Source organism: Argopecten irradians, chromosome 9, assembly GCF_041381155.1.
Source record: "Argopecten irradians isolate NY chromosome 9, Ai_NY, whole genome shotgun sequence".
NCBI classification, from domain to species: Eukaryota; Metazoa; Mollusca; class Bivalvia; order Pectinida; family Pectinidae; genus Argopecten; species Argopecten irradians.
In genome coordinates, this window is record NC_091142.1 from 26,419,019 (window position 1) to 26,435,858 (window position 16,840).

Genomic DNA, 16,840 nt, shown 5'->3' on the forward strand with positions numbered 1-16,840 from the left:
CAATCTACATTTCTTAGGATCTCACGTCTAAAATGTATTGCGAATTTAACGATGGCCGAAATTTTGTCTCGCCGTCCCTGAAATCCTGAAAATCTTTTTTTCTGTTTTATTGTTTCTATCAAGGGGTCACATTGGATTCCAAGACAATGAAAATTGATCCAGGTCATATTACAATAGTTATATATGAAAAAAATATTACACGAGCGGATTATGTGATAAAACATTTCATCTTGATTTTATATTATATTTTATACTACATTTCCGATTCACACGTACCAGAATTCCTAATCATTTGATGGCTTTAAATAGTTTTTTTCTCATAGTCTTGGATGATCCAAGCTGATCTTACGTTTTTATTCGGTAAAAAGCAAATCGCTGAAACAGGTGGAAGTGGCCACACGATTAGAATACACAGCAATGTATCGTTGTAATTCTAAATAACACATCTCATCTTCAATGTCTTCTAGAGGTCATGACGAAGCATTTATTCACTTAATACATACCAGAAAAAAAGTATATCGATTGTACTTTGATAACTTTAGTACTTGCGTATCTTTGAAGCAGCGATTGACCGTATATTCGATTGACCTTTTATCTAATAACAATACATTGAAAAGAAAATTACGTCTGTTGTATTTTCTTATCTTGGGCTTATATGTGACGTCATAAGACCATTGACCTGTTCTCACGTTAAGACAATCTGCGAGTTGTTGTGGATCTAGAAAAAGGTATACCTTTGCAATGAAAACTGTCCGGAAGATCGTGGTTCTCTGGCTGTTGTGCTTCACTATACAAATTCAATTAATACAAGGTAAGTGGAATAATATCAGTTCATATATATAATATTTTTAAATGATTATTCGTGTCTTAGGAGTTTTTGTGGGTATAAGAAGATTTTTGCGGCACCATTTTTGTCATCACTGAACTACACCAATTTACTTTTCAAAGCATTTCGATGTTAAAATGCGTTACAAAATCCAGCAGAGTCCGCCATATTGTTACGACACCCTCGTCGCCTTGGTCATAGCATTGTTAACTGACGTCAATTCGTAACATCACAAAATATTTCAGCCAAAGGAAACTGCTCCAGGTGACATTTATTTAGTGACATAGGCCAAAACACAAATACTGCATGGAAAAGTCACTGGATTATTTGTTAAAATGTGATATCTGGAGACGATGAATGTTAGTGGCCGCATAGAAAAGCCACTTTATCAAAATTGCAATAACTGTGATAACTGATTATTTTTATAATAAACCCAGCTGTAAGCTCATCACAATAATTGAAATGTGTTGTTTCCATCAGGATGCAGAAGCGGCTGGATACAGCATGGCGATTCCTGCTACCTTCTGTCAAAAGATGCAGAATCTTGGGGAGATGCATCGGTAAGTAAACCAAGAAGACACGTAAACGCCTGACGTCATGACGTCATGTTATTGTTTAACTGGAACTTCAGGTTCAAAAGATATGCACTCACAATTTGCTACATCCACGGATTTGAAAAGAAATTCCTCAAATCGGTGACAAATCAGTGAATGATGGGAGAAAGATTTTTCTACCACAATGGACAGAGATATCTGCACTTCCGGCTATGTTAAACAGCCTGCAAGCGTACAACGTATTCGCATGATAAACCGGAGGTTTAAAACATTATATGCAAATAAAAATTAACCTGTGCAATGCGATTGGACAATGAATATCACATTCGAACTCAAGCTCGTGCTTCACGCGCGTGCTGAATATGACCTAATGATCATCGCAATCGGAATTCCACCTACTTTTACATTTGTTTGTTGATTTCTTGCCCGGTAAAACGACTTACTGAACTGGTTTTAATAAAACATTTGTTAGTATTTCTATGACTGTGACTTGTTTTTCACGGTGCAACAAGTTTAACAAAGTGTTTGACAAAATCAAATAGAAATCAAGTTGATTTATTGATTATTCTTGAATTTTTCTGCGGAAATTTCAGGGACAGAAAAAAGATCATTCCCTACTTAGAGGGTACAGAATTTTGGGAAGAGGGAGCTGCTGTTAAAATCAATCATAAATCAAAGATAGCCATTTGACAGATTGAGTGATTTTAAAATACCAATATTTGTTGTTAATGTTGTTGAGATATGCTACACATGTACGTAATAGGTGTATTCATGCTGTTTAGGTGTTTCGGGAAATCACAGTGCCTAATGTAATCTTGATTCCCTTCAATGATGTACAAATAAAACCAAATCAATCAATCAATCGGAAGATGACGTGGAATGTTGAAGACATGAAATGGCGTTAGCTAGAAAGTTATTTGGTCTTCAAACTTGTGTCCACCATATATATATTCTATGCTGTCTTGATGTCACTATTTTTAACGTCATCGGGTTATGAAAAAAAAAAATACTGTAAACTTTTATGAGAATTCAAATATAATGCATTTTTTCATACCCCGATGGTATTAAAACATTATAGTAACATTAATGCTTAAAGTAGGTAGGTTCACTCTATTTTCTCCTTTTCTTGTTATCTCATCGGCTGGCCTTTGCCTTGGTAGCGGCCTTCTTAGCGTCCTAGATGCGCTCGCTTTGGGTGCCATGTCAGGTGATAACTGGACTAATTCACGTGCCACTTGATATCCGATAATGTTTTTGCGCGACTAGTATCTTTAGCGGTGATGGAACGAAACTCTTTGTAACATTCCCGCTGAAATGACTCTAGTCCGAGATATCATCTTTTGGTGTTATGCCATCGCCAATAGAAACAGTAGTCCCGTACAAATGTTATCAAGTATCATGTGATACGTGAATTATTCTGGTGATAAAATTTCAGGTAATCTCTTATTTTAGACATTATAAACTATCTTTATAATATTTATAAAGCAGCGTGCAGTATCATTAATGTTATGAAGAGTACTTTAATATCTCACTTTTGTTTCTCACTAATATAAACAATATATTCCAATAACTCCTTATCAATCAATTTTTCCTTTCAAATTTCAAAATTTATTTCGAGACTATAATCCTATGAAATAACTACATACGTTGTTATCTCAGTCAAACAGAAGCGACATTTCAAACACCTTGACCATTCCTTCTGTTATGGAATAACTGAAACATTAACACATAATTTATATTATGGGTTTGTAAATAAGTATCCAACCTAAGTGAAGACTTGAGAATTAATATCATAACAAAATATCTCGAGCTTAGATTAATAAAAGTAATAAAAACTAATAAAAAGTCACAAAAACTTCCACATGCATAATGTAATTTTATTTACAATAAAACACTATATATATAAAAGCACTTGCTTGGAAATTGTCTTAACCTCACCAGTTTGTTTAAAAAAACATATTAAATATGAGTTAAGAGCGCTTAATAGGCCTATTTCGGCCATTGAAAACAGATATGACTATCAGTTACAGTTATGAAAAATACAAATAAAAAAGAAAACTTTTTATTGTTGTATAGCTAACTGACATTACTGGCCAACATTTCCTCTTGTTACTAATGTCCTAAATGTTTTGTTGTGTGTGTGTGTTATTGTTTTTATTTGTATTTATTTATTTTATTCTCCCTTGTGTGTATCTTTGGTTTTTTTTCAAACAAATTTTGCGTGGTTGTCAAAGAGCTATATACATATATACTGTGCTTATTTTGACAGCCATTTTTATAATATCTCACATTTATACCTTCTACTACACATCAACTAAATACATGTATGTAACGAATTCTTATCCCCAGTAATTGACTCATCTTACAGCAATTTTCCCATCATGCTTTTCTAATATTTATGACTCATCAGATTGCCTCTTTATAGGAGTTTATATAATAATAATAATCAACAGTTCAAACTAAAATTACATTATTTCACATCTGATAGTCTGACAACAGACATTATATGGGGTTTTTTGTTATTGTTGCTTTTGTTTGTTTGTTTTTTTCTTTCTTTTTGTAACTGTCTTTTTGTCTAATATTGTGTGCTGCTTTTGTATGTCTTGTCATCTTTTTTGAAGATGAATAGCAATTTCTTTTTTAAAGTTATTGTTTGTGTCGTTAAAATGCTTGTTTTAAGTGAGGAAATGACCAAATAATACCCTCGATAGATACGAAATATTTTCTCTTACCTCTGTAATTGTAGATGAATTCGGAAAATGATAAATAGCATTTAAATATAAAATTATTTACTTACTCTACACGTACATTGGTAGAAATCCATCTTTCATGGACTATACAGTTGATCAAGGAAATGATAGATTCTTACTGCTACATTTCAGATCATTTGTATCACTCTACTTAGCCGTCTGGCAGCTGTTGAATCTGCTGACGAAAACAACTTCCTAAAGGCAGAAGCACAACGTTTACATGCTCGTAAGTGTTGTTATTACAAATATTTGTCATGTTCATCATACGCAATATTTTTACAGTTTATATTTTATGCAATTTTACAAATTTTGAAACAATTATTACGAGTTCTAAAATTGGAAGCAGTGTAGAAGAAAAGACAACTGACCGCAGGCCTGCAGAGACGTTCCTTGAAGACAACAGAGAGAGCGACGCTCAACTTCAAGGCCACACAGTCAACTTAAACCACAGTATATAATTCTTTTGGCATTAATCAAAGGATCAAATTACCTGTGTTTTCAGTTACCTCCAGTTTTGCTATGATACAGTACAGGGGTATATATTACGACAGTGATATCAAGATCTTGATTATCGAGGATACGGGAAGTATGTGTAACGTGTTTTAAATTTTGGCATTTTATGGATATACACCTTCTATTAAAGTGTATATATCAATACTGTCCTGGATTAAATTAAAACACGTTGTAGTCGCCAAAGTCATTGTTCTTGATGGTCCTGACTTAGAGTGGGCTCAGGGATACATAAATTCTAGATCTTGTTTATTAGTCACTAGGTTCGTCATATCCGAATATTGGGATATGACTTACCGACAATTTTAATAATATTATATTGACAGTAATTTGATTACAGCAAATCATAACCATTTCAAACATTTCAATTTCAATTATTCAATTATTCATGAATATACAACAGTACACATGATGACCTTTACGTCATTCATGTATATTCATATATGGAAGTAATACCAGTATGCTATTCTGAAATTATTTACTATGCATTAATCAGATTTATAAATTAAATCTCTAGAGGGATACTGGATTGATGGCACGGACGTGGAGGTGGAAAATGTTTGGCGTTGGACCGCTTCAGGAGACAAAATCAGCTATTTGAACTGGGGAGGTCAAGAACCTAACGCTGGAGAATCAGGGAACTGTTTGGCTTTGTGGCGAGATTTCGGATATCAATGGGCTGACGAATCATGCCATGCCGCGCGGAATTTCATTTGCGAAATGAGGTAATTAGCAATATGGGGATTACTGATTAAAATGCAATAGGGCGTGGTACAAGGAAACCACAAAACATCACTATCACTTCGGTTAACGGTTTTGGTTGCTGCTTTACCTGAATTGGTATTGATTTATTTAGCTGACCACGTGAGTTTCCTTTCCTGCGTCCTATTGAAATTGTTTGTAAAATCAAAGAGGGCAATTGACGTCGCCATGATATTTGAAAAATAATTAATTACGTGACAAGATACCAGGATGCGTCTCTTTATGAAGTTAAAATATACTAGTTCTCATATTGAGATTCAGATTGTCAGATTAATTACTATTTATTCAGACAGTGCATGAAATACTTTAATACTGTTTGACATATTGATAGACTACTACTCATGTTTTATACTTATTTTAACTGTTCATCACAATATACATATACACAATGCCCATTTGATCATCAGAACTTTAAAATTATATTCATTGCGTCCTCTGTACTTTTAAGGGCCGATGTCGACGCCAATTACCAAGTCGTCGGATAAATGTACCAAACACTCTCTGGGTATTCTCAAATTTCCAAAATATTTACAGCAGTTATGAAACTAAAATTCATACTTTTGTAAATGTGAATACAACATTAAAAATGTAAAATATAAATAATTTTCTATTCTTTGTTTTCAACCAATATTCCATTTAAGAGTTTTGGATTATGCAAGCTTGAACACTTTACTCTCTTCGCGATGTATTTCCGTGAAATAACTAGACATTTGCCAGTGTTAAGTGCTATCTCGTTAAAGTTATAAAGACAAATGCAGAGAATAACACACTGATCATACCGACAACATGCAAACATGTCGATCCATTTCAGATATAAGCAGTTGTCAAAACTGCCATAATGCCGCAACGCAATAATTATTGCATGCGAACCATTACACTTCAATTGATGGTTTAATTTGATAATCCAAGGTTTGTTAGATTGCAAATATTAGAGTTATATATGCAATATCGGCGGAACATAAATAGAAGAGCGCACTTAAAGGTTCTATGTGCAAAGTTGACTTTTTATCCAATTTCGAGTTAAATCAAAAATACTTGGTTCAAGTGGCATTATGGCTTCCATTTTCAAATTCAATGCAGGCTGAAACTATTTATAAATCGAACAAAAAATTAATAATTTCTACATTTGAAGGTGTCTATTGTAAAAGTAATTTCAGTCATTACAGCCGTGCTACTATAAACCCCTACCCCCCTACCGCTCTACCGCTGACTTGTATCGATGTATTGAATGAGTGTACTGCAGCCGTGTTATTTATAGACTCGAGTACTGTCGCCAAATCCACAGGTAAATTGGTACTGGATGCTACGCTCGGGCCTCTCATCCAGCTTAACGAAACTGAATGGCTAGTTAGCTTAACCGATCTATATATCATCAACAATGCGTCTGTATCTACTTAAAAACAAAACAAATATTCTTCAAATTGCAGCAACATTCACTTGACTAGCATTTTTTTATTTTAGATACTTTAACAAATCTTCATGCTTCTAGTAAAATTGCATATGAATCTCCTTTTAGATCTAGCGATGCTCATTACGTAGGGAACCGCCATACCATGTCCCGGCTGCAGGCCGTGTGCAAAAAGTCAAAACACACGTGGGATTATAAGATGGGTCCTAAACTGTCCTATATTTAGGATTTTCAAAGTGGTTTGTAATATTATTACAGCAAAACTGACAAGCTACAAGGTTAGTGGCATTTTTAACTGTACTGTTATATACAATAAGCCATCAGCTTGGATCTGGTGCCGTACAGGTAGTTGAGTTTACTCACAATGTGATTATTGCAAGTCAACGTATCTGCTATCCGATTGCTCTTTAAAGTTTGTTAATGATCTCAAACACACTTATAACTTATTGTGATTTTAAGTAACTAGATAATAATATTTTCAAACAGTTCTGATAGCTATTCATGTGTAATATCTCCAGACATTAACATGTGTACGGAGTCAGTACTGTTATAGTATTGTATTGGAATGAGTGATGAAACGATCTAGTTGTGGGCAAAGGGGAAATAACTCTAAATCACATTTGGAACTTTGGAACTCTTTTGTTGTAAAAGATAGAAAATTAAGAAGAATAAAAGGAATCCAAAATGAACGGACGTGTTTTATTCCCCAAACATATGAAGCAACACACAACAGTACCGTACGGCGGACTGCCAATGTTTTTGACATGTTCTGCAAGATATATTTCACTGTTTCAGTTACGGTGGCCAATAAAAGAAAACAAACACAGTGCAATTATATTATGTTATTTCTTTTAAATACAACACTTCTTTGTGCAAGTTGTCAAGCATTTATTGTGAATGTTTTGTAATGAAATTACCACCTTTATAACATTGAATTTGTGGTTCCCCGGACATCGTTTTCCCCAAAATTTTTGAATGCGCAAAATATACCGATAGTAGATTTTTTCTGTACTATGAAAAAATACATGTGTAAAGTACACTGGTGCGTAAGTTACACAAGTTTTTACGGTATATGTAACAATTACGATTGTGTTTGGTACAGAGCGCCCGCGATTTACCTGTGGATTGGCGACAGTACTCGAGTCTATAAATAACTAGCTAACTCATTCGATACAAGTTAGCGGTAGAGCGGTAGGAGTTTATATACACGCGTCGTTCTCAGTTGGGGTAGCACGGCTGTAATATAAACAGATAGAGATCGTGTAACGACTTGGGAGTCATCTGGAAATTCAATATGGCAATCCGTCTACATGAATGTTGTCAGTACTAGAGTGTTGATAAGTACATTAATGCCCTTTCACACGTATCAAGAACAACTCAACAACTAAATGAAATTGATGTAGCCACCCCAAAAAGGGTGACATTTACATTTATTGTTAATGATCCACCATGTGGATTAAAACAAGAAATGACGATTAACAATGCAAAATCCAAATCACTACAACTAAAGAATAAAATTTTATCAAAATTATGCTAGCCTAAGTGGGGTTGACCCAAAAATCGCCACAAAGACCTACATGATATACAATATCAAGAAAATATTATGAACCACATTCATTATTAAATATATGATGAAACTTATCAAAATGATATTAGTTAAAGTGGAGATGTCACAAAAATCGCTAATGTGAACAAAAACAATAACTGCCAATTAAAAGGGTGGGTTTGAAAACTTTACAGATATTAAGTTGCTTGAAAGGAAAACCAAAGATGGCTGCTGATCAAGAATAGGGATGCGTACCCTCAAAAGCCTGCGATATCATTCCATCATCAGCAGCCAATCAGAAAAGATATTGATTCCATTAAAGATTCCTTGTCCAAATTATAAGGGTGCAGGCACAAAGGGCACGAAGTGCGAAGCACTTCTAAGGTAACGCATACATAAAAATATAAGAAACAACACAATCTTCAAAATTCAATCCTACACACTGACAGCTTCAGTTTACGGCCGCCATTTTTTTTACCCACTGTAAAAAATCCCATAAGCGTGAATGCGATACATACTTTGAAGTCAAATCAATATATAATATATCAAGCGGTTCAAACGCTTTTATGATCCGACGAACGTAGTCTTCGTCCGGTAGAAGCTCAATGCAATTGCTCTTTATTTGCAAGCGTTCAAGTAATAGACCACCTTCCAATATAATCAGCTGACCCAAAACGAAATATCTGTTACGGAAATAAAAATTTCTTCTTTCTCTTATGTGGATTTCCTTCTCAAATGGGGGTTTTGGGACAAGGATAGAGTGAGATATATGAATAAAAAACAAACAGAAAATTCGGCTCCGTTATTTCCATAAATTGAAATTTTTAACATTGCATAATTAGTGGTTACTGAAACGTCTGGCTGCGCCCTTTAAGGCCTTGCCTTCAGTCATATCATATATAATAGTTTTAAAGGGTCAAACTTCAATATTTTTTTAAATTCCGAATAAGACATTCTTAGAAAAAAATCCTGAAATAATACAAAACATAACGATAAAGCTTGATACGAGTTGCAAGCATAAAATAAGCTAATTTCTTAGCTAACATTTATCATAAAATGGGTGTAGACGTTTGAGTCTAGCTGCTATAGAATGTAAGATATGGCTAAAACAGGGTGATTTTGGAAGCCATTTTGAAACATAATGTGGCTGCCGATCGGGTCCGTTTTTCTCCTGAAACCTTACGTCCTAAAGTAGTTTTCTGCTTTCTTAAAATATTGCCTGAAGCCTTACCTTAGCCGCTCCACTATCCGGGCGAATTCAGTATTTATCAAACAGAAACATGTATATGCGGATAAGAACTAAACGACATGGTCAGTGATCTATTTGAAATGACAAAAGTAGTATTGTACTGCATTGTGTTTGTTAGTCGTGGGCCGGTGAATTATATGTATATCCGAAAACTCAGCTTTCTTGCACAAACAATACCAGACAAGAACTACAGCTAATTACAGACGCAAACAGACGCAAAAAGACGAAATATGTTTGCAAATTAACATTGATGAGGAATACTTTGTACTTCGCAGAACTGTATGGTAAGGGTGTATGATTAATTATTAGAAAGAAGCGTGCATATGTTGCTCGTGAAAATGTTCTGATACCAGTGGAATGGTATCTCTGTATCTGTTCACAGTTAGGCAAAGTTGTCATTAAAACATTGAGCAGTGCATGAATAGATTTACATTTCCAATGCCATTGAAAAGGAGACTCTTATTAAATCTCCCTGTGTCTCCTGTACATATTACTGGTTTGGATGTTTTACAGATACTGAATTAAATTAAACATTGATTTCAATGTGGTCAGCCTTTTGTTAAATTTGAATGTTAAATCTATTAGTTGAAGATCATGGAGAAGTGTTATTGTCGACTTATATTTATACAAGTGTCATTATCATAATATGATATTAAATTGTGACTGAACCCAGAAATGACCTTGATTTGTATAATATGTAAAGGGAAATGAGGGTATCAATTTGGGCCGTTTTATGGCCTCTCAGTGATAAGCAAAATATGTAGCATGACGATACATTGTGGTCAGCTGCATGTTGTATGCTATTCGGAATATTTTTCTGAGCTTATGATATTTTCAGAGGTTAAAGGTCAAAGGGTGAAAATTTACATTCTCATTTTAAGTCCTTATTTATTAAATAGAGATAATATCTGTTTGCAGTTTTTGCCTGCAAATCTTGGGTTTGTGTTGTTAAGTTCAGAAAACTGATAAACAATCAAAGAGGTACGTTACAGTGACTTAGTTGAGTATTTGTTCTATTTTAGCATTAAAAACTTCAATAATTGTGCTGAAAACTACTATTTTCCAACAATTTGATAGCTTGAGATAGATGTTTAGTACTGCATTTGGATCTTGACATGACCCGCTTAAGATTATTACATCCTAAGGTCACATTGGCTAGGTTACGTGCATGAATTAGGTCATATTCAATTAATGGTATCATCAGTCCATTAAGCATCCACTGTTTTCCCATGTTTAAAGCAGGTTTTTAAATTACTTGTTTATGTATTTATTTATTTATGATCCAAGCAACACCTTTACTAAAGACAGGAAGAATTGTGCCTGCTGCCCTACTACATGATCGTAAAAGGCGACTAAATTTGGAATCTTAATTTCGTGGTTATCTAGATGAAAATATTTTAATTTTTGAACCATTTATAGCTTTAGAGATTTCTTATGATTTCGTCATGATCTGCTTAAGATGATTGCATCTGAGGGTCATATGAGCTTGGTGACGGAGATGAATTAGGTCATATTTAATGAAAAGTATCGTCTTTCAACTATGCATCTTCTTATTTTCCATATTTAATGCAAGTGTTTAAGCTATTTGAGTTTGAGAGAATCTCTTGAAAGTAAAACTAAAACTTTCAAGTATTATGTTAGAATTATGCCTGCTGCCCCATTGCATGATCGTAAAAGGTGACTGAATATGGAACCTTTATCGCATGGCTGTGGCAAACAATATCATATATCATGTATTTAACATCTAGTGCTCACAGAAAGTCTTCCTGAGAAAGACACCTTCCAAATGATGTTCTATGTAGCCACTAGAATTGAGATACGCCTTTTCCGATCACGCAATGAGAAACCAAGCACAATTCTAACATCATACTTGCAATGTAATAGCTTATTTTTTCTTCTCAAAACAAAATTAAATAGCTAAACACTTGCTTATACCGTGACAAAATACAAATCGAGTGTTAAACATTACTCTAAAAGCTTTGAAATTGTTGAAAATTAAAGTGTTTTTCCCAGTAACCATGAAGTTAGGATTTCAAATTTAGTGGCCTTTTACGATCATGCAATGGGTCGCCATTCGGAAAAATAGTCCCAACTCATGCCTTTTCCTTGTGCATGCATGGGATCGGAGAAATAATTCATTCTGAATGCATTTCGCTACAATAGCTACGTTATTGAATATAGGTAAAATGAGTTATCTTATTGTAGATATAATTACATATGCATGGCTTGACGTTCAGATGTGTGCAGCGTATATTTTCACTGATTAAGTAAACAACATATGGCTGCATCCCTCATTACTCATATCTAATAATTAACATCAGACCACGGATACTCCAAATCGCTAATATTCTTCAAAATTTGATATCGAGCAAAATTCTGTTCACATGAAATGTCGCGACATATAAATTCATTCATTGTTTTGTCATAAGAATTATCATATAAACCTATTGATACTTTCCAAATAATATACCAATATTTCAATTTTCACTGAAGTTGGACTCAATGGAACTACTTAATAACCCGATTTCATTTGCTCATGAACTCGGGTATGAACTTGGGTATCTTAACATCGGTTTTCGCACAAGAAAATATTTTATCTAGACCTACTTTTGGCCTTAGCCTAGGCATAGATCTAAACAGCGGTGGGCTTTTTTTAAAAGCGCAAATATTACGGACAGATTTCTACAATTTTAAAAGCATTTTATGAACTCTCGTTTTACTGATTCTTGTGTATCGTTCGAGTCGAGCAACATTGCCTACCGAAGAAAAATAAAATGTGCCATGTCCCTGTGTGACGTGTGTCGATGGCCTACTACGTTAGAACGCCTCAATTACAAACAAATGATGAAGCTTAAACGGCAATGAAAAATACTATATAAAAGTCAATGAGTGTTGATTTACCTTTAATCAGTTGTTTAGCTTATATCCAGGTTAAGGGTTATATAAACCACTAGAACCTTTCCGTTCCCATCACGTTATACGGTCACTCTCCATTTTGAATCGAAGCGGGAGACAACCGTATCACACAGTCTAGACACTATCCATCCGCTTCTTCGGCGGACCATTTTTGCAATCACGTCTAAATCTATTGTAAATGTTTTATATATTTCATTTGAATCGCATTGATAATAAAGTTGTTTCTAAATAAATGTATGACAAAATGAAATATTTGCGCTATTTATTTCTAATTAGTTGTATTCTAATGACGCACTTTTTCCTTGTATGTCTCTCGATGTAGACTTGCACAAGCCCAGAAACTCGCACTTTTAAAAAAAAAAATCAGCAAAAACCTAATACGATTTAATTGAAATATAAGGATCGAATCTTGCTTTGGTCGATTTCATGGGGTGATGAATTGAGTTGCTCTTGAAACAAATTCAACATGAACTGCTTCGCAGAAGAGCAACTCAATTCATCACCCCATGAAATCGACCAAAGTAAGATACACTCCTTAATTGAGGTCATGTCGTGATTATTTTTAATATAATATTTATTTTCTATGTTTTCATACTAAATCTGGCTTTCTGATTTGTCAATTCTTTTTTTTTACATACAACTATGAAAACAATCAGAGCATTGCGCGATAACCCGACGTTATCGTGCTGTCACAATAGAAACATTGACGTTACGTATTGATCTGGAAAAGAATCCCTTGGAAAATCAATGGAATCCTACATGTAAACGTATATCATTTTATTAAGTGGTATGGAAAATAAATCATAAGCTTTGCTGTCACTATTTTTTTAATTTCATCGGGTAATGAAATAGATGTGATTTTCAAAGTTTGTGAGAATCCGCTGCGCTGATTCACATAGTTTGCAAACAAAATTTCTTTTATACCCGATGAAAATAGTGGGATCAATGCTTAAATGTACTCAAAGGTTACCCAATATGTATCTAGATTTGAGGGATATGCACAAAATTTGTATAATGACAATAATGGCGGTCCTATAATGCGCCAGACGAGTTAACAATGAGAATTTAGACCAGACTCCATGATACCCAGATCGTCATAAATGTTCAAACCACCTAGTGTATCTATTAAGATCGCTGATGTATATCAGAGTTAGTAAACCAGAAGAATATATATCGTTTTATTATCTAACCAAATTACGTCCGCTTGATATATTTCTACGGTCTACGAAATTGTGAGGAAATCCGTCAGTTATGTATATGATACTTTCAAATTCGGCAGTTAGTACATGGTCTAAGACTAGCCATTTTAATTTCTGCATCATTAAACATGTTTTAATACATATAGTTGTTAATACATTTTACCTTCAATAATCCTATATCGTTTTTATATAAAGACATGTGATTGAATACAAAAATATTTTTCCAACGTTTTCCAATTAAATAAAAGGATAATGAATCTTTATCATGAGCTATTATGTATTAAATATGTATAAAAAGTTTTTAAAAAAGAGAAAAAGATTCATTTCAAGTCTAATAATGTATAATGTATATAATAGAACATTTTTAAGTTAGAAATAAGTAATGGGAAAAAAACCCAAGACTGATAATAATTGGCGTTCTAATTTCATTTCTGCTGAATTAAGGAAAAATGTTGAATTTTGAAATAATAATTTTATAATATTACACCTCACTGTAATATGACAAAATCCACTAAAAAGAGTACAAGTCACAAAAGCTTTTATAGAACTGTAGTGTTCTACCTTTGTTTTAATGAAAACTATAATAATACATGTTTTTATCAATAGATGAATTTGAAAATCGTTATGACATCAAACAATTACATAGCAATATGTATATTTAAAGGTAATACGACTTATATTACAAGGATTTACAAAAACGAAGTTTGAAAAAAAATCCAAACAACTTTCTTAACCCACTTTGAAAAAAAAATATTTCAAAGTGCGTTAAATCTGGTGCAAGTCAACACAGTTTGAAATATTTTTTTCAAAGTGCGTTGAACATGCACCATATTTAACGCACTTTGAAGTGGGTTTTTTTTTCAAAGTGGGTTGTAACACACGTGACCTAGCTGATGTGGCCATAGAATTTGATAATCTTAAGCAGATCATGTCAAGATCCACATGCAGTACTAAACATCAATATCAAGCAATTAAAACGTTAATATTAGTTTTCAGCAAAATTATAAAAAAGATGTTTTAATTTTTTTCATATTTAAATTTTAGTGCAGATTTATTTGATGCAAAAACAAAACACATACTATACATGTTAACAGATAATTACAGTAAGAGTTTTGAATCAAGAATTCAAGTAAATCAGTTGATTTCAGAGACATCTTACATTCCTAGTGTATTTCTCCAAAATAAATATTTCATTGGAACAATATTGTGTTTGTAGATAAGAATACTAGGTTTATTAATACTTCTGCTTTACATCTTAGTTTGGTAATTGGTGCAGTAATTATCAATCGACCTCAAAGTTGCATCATTGTGCAATTTGTGACTTAGTTTTTCCTCAATAATTTTTTTTCATAAATACCATCAGAGGACCAACTTTTACTAAAATACAACTTTAATCCTATTCCTAAAAAGGGGTCCGCTGGTAAATTAATACCAGTTAGGCTGTGTTCAAATCAAAATCAGAACAACCCTCAGTATCAAGTCTGTATAGCTGGTTGAGTGGCTGTATGGCAATCAAAAGATTCAATGTTCAATCATCAAAAAATGTTTTAAATGGTAAAATAGAACAAATACTTAAATACATGTAGGTCACTGAGAAATACTTTTTGAATTTTTCATCAGTTTTCTTTACTGAAACCCAAGATTTTCAGGCAAAAACTGCAAACAAATATTATCTCTAATATTTGATAAATTAGGACTTAAGCAATGAAAATTTGAATCTTCTCCCCTTGACATTTGACTTCTGAAATAACCATGAGCCCAGAAAAAATCGAGTATTCTGAATAGCATGCAATATGTAAGTTACTCATTATATCTTATGTAAAATATTTTGCTTATTATAAGTAAGTGAACGTAAAACGGCCAAAAGTGATACCCGTCCTTTCAATAGATTTTCCCTTGTAGAGGAAATGTAACAACATCATAACTTGTATGGTCGTATACCTAACATAACGTCATTCAGAATCAGCATTGATTTGATTAAAACTATTTTACCGTATAACCCTATGTTATTGTCCTCAGACTTTTAACGTATAACAGATGTTTCCACTCAAAAAGCCCTTGCGTGGGATAGGAGAAATTTATTCATTTTGAATACATTTCGGTGCAAACACTATGTTATTAGTTATTAATTAGTTATCTTATTGTAGATATAATTACATATGCATGGCTTGACGTTCAGATGCGTGCAGCGTATTTTTTTCACTGATTAAGCAAACAACATATGGCGGTATACCTCATGACTCATATCTGAAAAAGGTTGTTAAAACACGGCTTCTCAAATTACTAACATTTTTCAAAATTTGATATCCAGCAAAACTCTGTACACATGAAATGTCGCGATATATGAATTCGTTACGTGTTTCGTTATGAATTATGCGTGATATCAATAAACATTACGTGTTTCGTTATGAATTATGTGTGATATCAATAAACCTATTGATACTTTCCAAACGATTACCATTGAGGTCATGTCGTGATTATTATTCTAATATTGTAATAATTTGTTTTCTTTGTTTTCATACTAAATTATTACTATTTATTTATTGATACTACTATGAAAAAAACCCAGAGAATTGCGCGAAAAGCCGACGTTATCGTGACGTCGTAAGAGAAACATTGACGTTTCGCTTTGATTGGGAAAAGAATCCCTTAGAAAATCACTCGTACGTGTAAACGTGTCTCATTTTATATAGTAGTCTGTAAATTAACTATAAGCATTGATATTACTATGTTTTAAGTTCATTGGATTATGAAAGTATTTCTGTATGCAAAGTATTGTGTGAATCCGCCTACCGCATTCACACAGTTTGCAAACAAAATTTCTATTATACCCCAATGAAATTGAAAAATAGTGGGATCAATGCTAAAATATACTCATAGGTGACTCAATATCAATCTAAATTTGACGGATATGCACAACTTGTATAATGACAATAATGGCGGTTCATATAATGCGCCCGATGAGTTAATAATGAGTTTGACCAGACTCCATGATTCCCAGATCGTAATGTTCAAACCTACCTAGTGTATCTATTGAGACCGCCGACGTATAGCAGAGTTAGTAAACCGGAAGAACATATCTCGTTTTATTATCTAACCAAATTATTTATATATTTCTAC

General features: G+C 33.4%; 1 protein-coding gene across 1 annotated transcript; it reads left to right on the forward strand.

The window, feature by feature from the left end:
* Positions 1 to 680: 680 nt before the first annotated feature.
* LOC138330918 (perlucin-like) lies at positions 681 to 5,996 on the forward strand. The gene is made up of 5 exons (XM_069278401.1): positions 681 to 811; positions 1,307 to 1,386; positions 4,263 to 4,356; positions 5,158 to 5,365; positions 5,851 to 5,996. Exons 1-5 carry the CDS (start codon positions 742 to 744, stop codon positions 5,885 to 5,887), a joined length of 489 nt encoding a protein of 162 aa, XP_069134502.1. The 5' UTR covers positions 681 to 741; the 3' UTR covers positions 5,888 to 5,996.
* The last annotated feature ends 10,844 nt before the right edge of the window (positions 5,997 to 16,840 follow it).

Coding starts and splice junctions, on each gene's coding strand:
- LOC138330918 (XM_069278401.1), top strand. CDS start 742: ATGAAAACTGTCCGGAAGATCGTGGTTCTCTGGCTGTTGTGCTTCACT. Junction 812..1,306: donor ACAAATTCAATTAATACAAG/GTAAGTGGAATA, acceptor TGTTTCCATCAG/GATGCAGAAGCGGCTGGATA. Junction 5,366..5,850: donor AATTTCATTTGCGAAATGAG/GTAATTAGCAAT, acceptor TGTACTTTTAAG/GGCCGATGTCGACGCCAATT.